This window comes from Nanorana parkeri, unplaced genomic scaffold (genome assembly GCF_000935625.1).
Source record: "Nanorana parkeri isolate BGI_ZX_2015 unplaced genomic scaffold, ASM93562v1 scaffold66, whole genome shotgun sequence".
In the NCBI taxonomy this organism is placed as follows: Eukaryota; Metazoa; Chordata; class Amphibia; order Anura; family Dicroglossidae; genus Nanorana; species Nanorana parkeri.
In genome coordinates, this window is record NW_017306334.1 from 1,370,511 (window position 1) to 1,379,371 (window position 8,861).

An 8,861-nucleotide genomic window follows, 5' to 3' on the forward strand; every position below is an offset into this window, starting at 1 on the left:
TAGCCCCCCTTATGTAATACCACCTAATATCTCTGCTTTTTATGTGAAATATCTCTGTAATTATGTGAGATTTAACACGCAAATCACTTGATCTTACTAGATCTAACAAAGATCTATTAGTCTGAATTAATTTTCTCCAGAAAATTAAATATATCACCATCCCCCCCCCCTCATGTAAGATCAAATATCCATAAATTCTCTGTAATTATGTGAGATCTAAAAATTAAAACCATTGAGAGCAGAGTAGCTCCTGTCAGTTCTGGCTTCCTTCGGCCGGAGCTCTCACAGTTCTGAGCTCCGGTGAAGGAAAGAATGTCTGTGAGCAGCATCGATGCCTGGCTATCTGGGTGTGATAGTGAGGGCTGCTGCAGACCTCACTAATCACCCACAGATAAACCAGGGATCGATCCTGCTCACAGCCTCCTCCCTGCAAAGACGTGAACAGGTGAGGAGGCTCGGGGGAAGGGGTTGAGTGTATTATAATGCATACAACTCTTACACTGCGTCCCAATTTGCAGGTCACATACAGTGAAAGGATGGCGATAAAAAGGTTATTGTGAATGATCTGGGTAGTAATATACATAATATACAGACGCTATAGAGACAGATTGGAGAGGAGATGCACTGGAGAGGAGGGGGGTGAAAGAGTTAAAAAAAACAATTCCACAATAAAACAAATCATATTCATTAAATCTGCTGTGGCCTACCCATCATTGATTAAATCTTCTTTCTAAAGGTGCCCATACACTGTACGATCATCGTATGAGAATCGCGGGAAATCCCACGATCGCACGATAATCGCAAAGTTTATGAAAAGCGTGCGACCGTTTCTACTGTACGGTCGCACGTCTTCCGTCGAACAAGCAGGCTGGAAAACCCGCAGAGAATCGTACGATTCTCGGCAGGTTAGTGGGCTGCTTGTTCGACAACTGCCGAACGGGCCGGTGTGCGCATGCGCACACTGCCCGTTCAGCATTGCAGTCATTGGAAGCCTTGGCGGGCTTGCAATGATCACAAGTACGATCTGCCTGTCCAAGATGGGCAGATCGTAAGTTTTTTAAAATTATTTTACAACCCTCGCAAGACAAAAGTCTTGCGAGGGTTGTAAAGTGTATTGAACACCTTAAGAAAGTAGTACTGTTTACATTTGTGATCTCTGAGTTTTAATACGGCCCTCCATAACACCAGCCATTTTTAAAAGCAGACGAGTTTGCCTTTTTGTAGAAAAAAAGTACAATACTGAAAAAAAGAAAAAGGCAGAAAGGGAAGGATAATAAGATAAATTAAAGAAGTATTGGTTAGAGTAAAATGTACTCTTCCCAATTCTTAGAGCCAGTGTGGGGCACTTTGCATCAAAGCTTTGTGAATTGAGCCTACAGTGGGGCTTAAAAGGGCATTACTGTATAGGAGAGATCTGTGTTCACAAGACCGATCAGTGCAAAGTGTCTGATCTTAGCATCATTGAGAGCAAAATGTAGAAAAAGACATTTAAGTACATTAATAGAGGAAAATACTGCTGCTTCTTTTTTTCTCTCTAATACTACTGCAGTTTAATACTGACAATTATAACTGTGTAAATTTTGTTTTCTTACAGCGCACTGTTGTACCTTAATGGAGATTTTGATGGCGGAGAATTTGTGTTCACTGAAATGGATGCCAAAACTGTTACGGTAAATCTGCTGGATATCTGATCATCTACTAAGTGTGGTAATAAATAGTGTGGAAGAAATGCTGTGTTGGCTTCATAGGTCATTACTAAGCATTCATATTCCTCTTTATTCACGATTCTTAATAGCACCCAACTGGCAGACAAAATACCAACATGCTAAAGAATTCAAAGTAATGTAACAATTCTCCAGTTCACTGTTTTAAATATGAAATGCAATACTGAACTGTAATTGCCCATGGATTCAGTATTCTAGGGGTTATGCTAGTGTTTGATTAAGATTAGTTGTAGTATAGGGCTAAGCATTAAAGCAACGCTGTCACCAGACCATTCATTTAATCAAAAATCTTCTTATAAAATGATATGTGCATTTAATGCATGATATTTGCCTGTAAGAGCTTCTCTTGTGGAGACACCCAAAAGTTCTGAGACTGCTGCAGGGTGCTGCCATGTTGAATGTGATATCAGCAGCCCTAGCAGACTTAGAGCTGTCACTCAGGAGGAGAGTGACAGGAGGAGAATGCTATGACATGCAAGAAGGGAGAAGTTGGGCTAGGGAATTGAATTCCTCTGGTAGTCATGTTCTATCCAGTTTACATGCACATTGCAAGTAAATACAAATTATTTATAGAATATAAAAAAACTGCAGAGCGAGCATTTAAATACTTGATTTTTCTGTACTTTTACCTGCAATTTTAAGATGGTGATAGGGTCTCTTTAAGGATTACATTTTAGGGTTAGGTTATGGGTTGCTTATAATTATTTGGTGGTTCAATGCTAAGAGTGAAGAGGTTAACTGAATGTCAGGTTAAGGGTTAGAGTAGCTGTAAGCCCTTTTTTAGGCAATTGGTCCAGATGTGGCTGCACATCATTGCACTGGTCTTGTTTACTGATAGTGACAATGAGACCATGATGAACAGTGCGTGTTAGCACAACCACTTGTAGTCTCAATTAGGGAAACATCTGACAGGGTGACATTTGTCACCCCATAACAGGAAGTGTCCAAAAAAAGACCAATCTATCTATCATTAAAGATAGGGTGTAGGTCAAGGAAACAGGCTAAGTTAGGAGTAAATTTTCACTTGGGATGCACCAACACTCTTTTTTCGGTATCGAGAGTACTGATCTTTTCTTTTTGGTACTCGCCGATACTGATGCTGGTTCCTGATTGCCTGGGGAAGCCGGTGTTCTATCAAAAGAACAACACTACACTTCCCGAGGCTGCCTGGCTTCCTGACCAATGAGGTGCCACCACGGTTTCCTGATTGGTCAGGAAGCTAGGCTGCCAAGCAACAAGTGATGCCAGCTTCCTAGCCAATCAGGAAGCCAGGCGGCTGGTTATTTCCTGATTAGAAAGGAAGCCGGCTCCATGCTCCCTCGACACTACTGCGCACATCCCCATGCGCTAAACCAGGTGGCCCCCATATGTATATGACGGCTGGAACGCAAGGCCGGAACTTCCCTGCGTTCCACAAGCGACAGATACGCGTGGACGAGGGGGCGGTGCCAAGAGCTGACATAGCGTCCTATTGTCATGACAACCGCCCGTGCCTGTCAAACTCCCGGCCGAACGGCCCGCTTGCATTTGCGCTCCCTTCTTTAGCTGTAATCGCCCGCAGGCTATTTACATTTGAATTCCCTATTCCGGGAATGGGCTTTGTGCTGACGTTTCTCTCAATGGGAGGGGTCTGTTTTAACCTCACAGTTGGATGTCTATTTAAGGTGCATATTGTTTTATTGCTGTGTCATTCTGAGCCTGATGAAGGGGACCCTCTGAGGCCCCCGAAAGCGCTTGCATTTGAATGGCAATGTGCCAGTAAATGGACTATTGCTTGATTATACTTTGGAGTGCTGGTGACGTTATTTTCTTTCTGATCTTATCACGGTGCCATCCGTGGCCACTACAAGCACCCACCCGTCTGTACGGGTCTTTTCTCTTCGGTACGGAGTGCAGCGAGATCTTTTGATTTCTGACTCCACAGTTCTGCTCATACATTTTTGGCAAAACTTTGGCAAAATCCAAATCTCTGAAAGTTTTAAAAAAATTATTGAAATCTAACATGGATTTTGTTGGATTACTTTTCCCTTTGTTGAGATGGGGTCAAAAATGAGAGACATTTCAAAAGAGACTTCTTATTTTTAATGTTAAATTTAGAAATTGCTATATATGATTTCACCCAGAATATGCCTCCCACTCCCACAAGACTTTTTAATGTCCCTTGGACCTTACAATGAACAGCAGGACCCTTCTCCCTGTTTTCTGCAGCTGTTGGGAGTACCAGAGAAAAGCAGCTAAGGTGTGTCACAGCATAACAGGATACAGCCAGCAATAAGATCCCATTCACACCAGCTGTGTTGGCATCTGTTTTTCAATGGATACCATTATTAGTGCTAGGGCATCTGAAAATGAATGGGTGTGAATTATAGCAGTTCAAACTAGTGTGTTGTGATTCTGTGTGCTGCCTTCCGCTGAAAGAAAGTAGAGCAGGCTCTACTTTTTGCAGCATAATGCAACACAACACATGTTTAACGCATATCAATGTAACAGACATCAACCCAAGGCAGAACCAATATCTTATATAGCTATACAAGAAAAAAAACCCTCTGCAACTTAATGCAAGGCATGTCAACATACTATCCAAATACAAGTGAATGCACTTGCGTTGAGACCGATCCAGTGCACACATTTCAGTGTGAATGCCCCCTTGAAAGATTACTTTTGTGAGAAATAGTCTCTCTTTTTATAGTTACAGCATCCAAAATGCTGCCTATGACCTTATTACTGACTTTGGTATACAGTGTACGCTGGCCATGTCCATCTCACATCTGGAACACTTTCCTATTCCATGCAATAATGTATGAGAGCTCTCACCTCCTCTTTTCTTCCCTAGGCTTCCATAAAACCTAAATGTGGCCGCTTGGTTGGGTTCTCTTCAGGAGGAGAGAACCCTCATGGAGTTAAAGCTGTAACAAAAGGGCAGAGATGTGCTGTAGCACTGTGGTTTACACTGGATCCCATGTACAGAGAACTGGTGAGTTTAATGCAATCAAATCAAACCTAGAATATGAAGTTATCTTTGGGGTTGGATTGACTATTACAGATACCCTTTGGGCATCATTAACCCCTTCATGACTGAGCTTATTTTTGGTTTCTGTTCGTAAATGACTGACACACTTTTGAAATTTTTGATGTGTGATTCTTTCACGTCAGTAATATACTTTCTTACAAAGTGCACCCACACATATTATATATTGTTTTTTAGAGGACAGATAGGCCTATATATTTATATCACATATGTGTGTCTAACGCCCCACTTAGGACAAATAAAATATAAAAAAAGAGGAAAAAACGTAAAAAAACCCCTTTTTTCCCAGTTTTGATTTGTAGTATTTTTTCAACAAAACCAGCACAGCTGAAAAAAAAATGCGATTCATACATTCATTTATTTGTCCCTTATTTTTTATTTTTTTACACTTATTTTTTTATTTTTTTACACTTTTCACAATTTTTTTTAACACTTTTTTTCACTTTTTTTTTAAACTTAATGTTATTTTATTTATTTAATTATATCAAGCAGTTATTGTGAATTAATCTCACTATTACTGCTTGATAAATTAATACATTTTTGGTTATTATCAGGCTGCTTCAAACTTCAGAACAGCCTATAATAAGTTAGTGACACTGATCCTGCAGCAGTTCAGGATTCAGCTGTCACTAAATGTTTCAGAAAACTGAAACATTCTACTTTCAAGAATAGATACATTATGTGTGTATTTCTGAAATTCAAATATAAATAAAAAAAAAAAAAGCCAGTATAGCTTGAGAGAGATATCTCTCTCGATCTATACGAGCGGTCAGAATGCTGGCAAAAGCCGGCATGTGTGTCCGCTCTGCTGTGACTCTCAGACACCAGATATTAAGGTATCGGGTGTCTGAAAAAGGTTAACCCTTTCATTAATGGATGCCTAGATAGTTAGACATTCATTGCTGAATGGTAACCGCTGATTCTCAGCGGTTACCAGCCTCCTAGTGCAGCAAATAACTTGTCACGTACAGTGTACGTGACAAGTCATTTGGTCCCTTTGCGGCGGGACGTACAGTGTATGTCTCCCGTCACGAAGGGGTTAATAGGAAAATGCTAGGTTGTGATTTGGAAATTTTGCCTCTGAAAGACTAATGGGCTACTGTATATAGCAGCCAGTTACAGTATTTGCGGAGTACAAGCAGATGTGTATACCATATAAAGCTGATCAGATTCTTCCCTTTGTAACACTTTGGTTTGCCTTAGTAATATCAGTATCCTATGTTGGGCTGCAAGGCTGCATTTTCTGATGTTCTGGCTGTTTTTGTTAATATTTTTTTCCTCTACATTCTGTATTAGTGATGGGCCGAACACACCTGAGTTCGGTTCGAGTTTGAACTCGAACTTCGAACTCAATGCAAGTCTATGGGACCAAAACTCTAAAAATCAAATGTCCCCATTTTAAAGGCTTTTATGCAGGTTAATGGCCATAACAAGTGCATAGTGATTCAAGGTACTGCCCTGGGGGACATGTATCAAAGAAAAAAACACTTTTTAAAAATACCCTTTTTAAGGGAACAGTGATTTTAACATTGCTTAAAGTGAAACAATAAAAATAAAAAGTTAATTTTAAATATCGTGCCTGGGGGTCCCCTTAAACTGCCTGTAAAGTGGCACATCTGGCAGGAAAGCTAGGAGGGACCTTATTTTAAAAAAAAAAGGTTGGGGTTCCCCCCAAAAGTCATACCAGACCCTTTAGGTCTGGTAGGAATTTTAGGAGGGACCCCAAGTCACAATTTAAAAAAAAGTGTTTGGGGTTCCCCCTCAGTCATACCAGACCCTTAAGGTCTGGTAGGAATTTTAGGGAGGAATCCCACCCCCAAAAATAGGGAATAAAAGATGTGGGGTGCCCCCTAAAATTCTCAACCAGCCCCTTGATCCGAGCACAGGCCTGGCAGGGCAGGAAAGGGGGGGGCGAGCGAGCACTCCCCTCCCCGCCATACCAGGCCATGTGCCCTCTGCACTGGGAAGGCGCAAGCACCTTGTACCCGTGTGCGGTGCGCAGTGCCTTGTGGGACACTCGGCGGGTGAACAGCCCACCGAACGCCCTGATCGTTTGTGTGTTCTCCGAACACACATACTAACAATGTTCCGATGTTCAAGTCGAACTTCGAGCCCAGCATTATTCTTTATATATCTAAGATTTTATGAATGACAGCTTTGTGCTGATTAGTTACTATGAAACACCACTGTTCATATGTTATATTTATTGATAATGCCATTAACATTCAGCTAAAGGCTTCTGTAAGACAGTCTAAAAAAATTACCAATTTCAGTTACTATGTGATGCACAATCCTTATAAAGTAGACAAAAAAACTTCCATTACCTTCCCTGATTGAGCTAAATCTTCCTTCATCTGTATCTCACACACTCCCCCTCCCAAACATTGCAGATCACAGTGGGAGGGTTTCAGCAACATAAGCAGTGCTGTGTATTTAGAAAACAATGGACAGGACTAGTTGTGGTCAGGTGCTGACAAACAAGTTACAGGCTTGTAAATCAGCAGTGACCATGCTGAGAGCCTCATCCCAGTGTAGTGCAAGCAGACAGCCTACAAGAGAGTGGTAACTCTGCTCTGAATTCAGGAGCAGTGCAGCATTATTGCCACACCATCACGCGAACCTAAATGAGGTGGATTAACTGTTATTTGTGAGACTTTGCAGAGGAACTAAGAGAAAACTGTAAGTGCAGATACACCGATAATTAACTGCTGCAGCACATATTTTTAATGGTAGGCCATAGTTCTACTTTTAAGTCTGTATCAACAGCTGTATTTTCATTCATTATAGTTATTGTATTGCTTCCCAAATGACCCATGTAATGCATACCAGTAATTTTCTGTTCTTCCAGGAGAGGCTGCAAGCAGATGAGGTCATACGTTCACTAGATCAAGATGACCATACGCAAGAAAGAAGTGAGGAACTGAATATCAATCCTAAGGATGAGCTATAACAATGTATATTTATATTAAAATATTTATTAATTATTAATATTCTTATTAGAACTGTTTTATTTTTGTACAAAGCAGAAAATGTAATTTATATAATGAAGAGAAAAACGAATTCCCACAAAGCTACTTCCCCTGAAACTTTTTTTGTTTGTTTTTTTTAACTGTATTGTGTTCTGAAATGTACTACTGAGCATTGTACTGTATTGTTGTTGATAAAGCTTTTACTTGCCAGTATTACTCATCCGCAATATGTAATGCTTACTTCATAATAAGTTCCATTGTTCTTTTCACCTATGCGCCTCTGTATACTGCTACTGGAGATACACATGGAAGGACATAACATGTCTAGTCTGTTCTCATACTAGTCAGAATAATACATTCTTCACTGTAAATTAGTCTGCCAGTATGTTTTAGCTGCTCTTTTATTTATTTACATATTTGTAACTTTATCATTCAAGATTATATTTATTTTTTACAATAAGGAAGACAAATTATAATTCACGTTTAAAATGACAAATAAATCAGGGGATTGAAAATGCTTTGTATGTTGATTGCTTTTATCTACAATACAATGTCACTAACTTGTCTCTTCGATGACAAATGGAGACAGCTACTCAGCATCTCTTAAAGTGTTTTTTTTTCCACTTTTGCAGTCACATTTGAGAAAACTCCACTATATGTTTATTACAGGGGACACTATGCCTTCAGTTCGACTGAACCTAAGGCTCCAGCGGCCGAAGTGAGCCGAAGGATCAGCCAAAGCTACGGCTAGATCCTTCTTCTCAATAGTGAATAACCCTCTATGTCTCCAATCATGAATGAACAGGAAGTGATGTAGATCATTTCCTGTTCATTCATAAATGGGGACATTGTAAATAACTGAGGACATAGTTAGCTTACTAACACCCATGGATCCGTACTGATCACTGGGCGGCGGGTGGCAGCAGTGGAGGCCTGGATTTTTTATGAATAGCTGCTAGCAGCCATTCATTTACAGGAGACCCTTCTGTTATAAGTTCATGGTCGCTTAAGTGACCATGCGCTTTTAGCAGAAGGGTGAAAGCTAGTGACGTAAGGCATACTGACGTGGCAAGCTGGAAACAGTTGTGTTCTGCCATATGGCTTATATCGTGGGCAGGAAAAAAGTTAATGCAAACCAAG

General features: G+C 40.5%; 1 protein-coding gene across 1 annotated transcript in view; it reads left to right on the forward strand.

Annotated features, from left to right (window-relative positions):
• P3H2 (prolyl 3-hydroxylase 2) overlaps window positions 1-8,225 on the forward strand; it is a 132,184-nt gene extending 123,959 nt beyond the window's left edge. The window contains exons 13-15 of the mRNA XM_018576413.1: window positions 1,595-1,670; window positions 4,558-4,698; window positions 7,601-8,225. Coding sequence (XP_018431915.1) covers window positions 1,595-1,670; window positions 4,558-4,698; window positions 7,601-7,702 — 319 coding nt within the window. The 3' untranslated portion in view covers window positions 7,703-8,225. The remainder of the gene's footprint in view (window positions 1-1,594; window positions 1,671-4,557; window positions 4,699-7,600) is intronic.
• The last annotated feature ends 636 nt before the right edge of the window (window positions 8,226-8,861 follow it).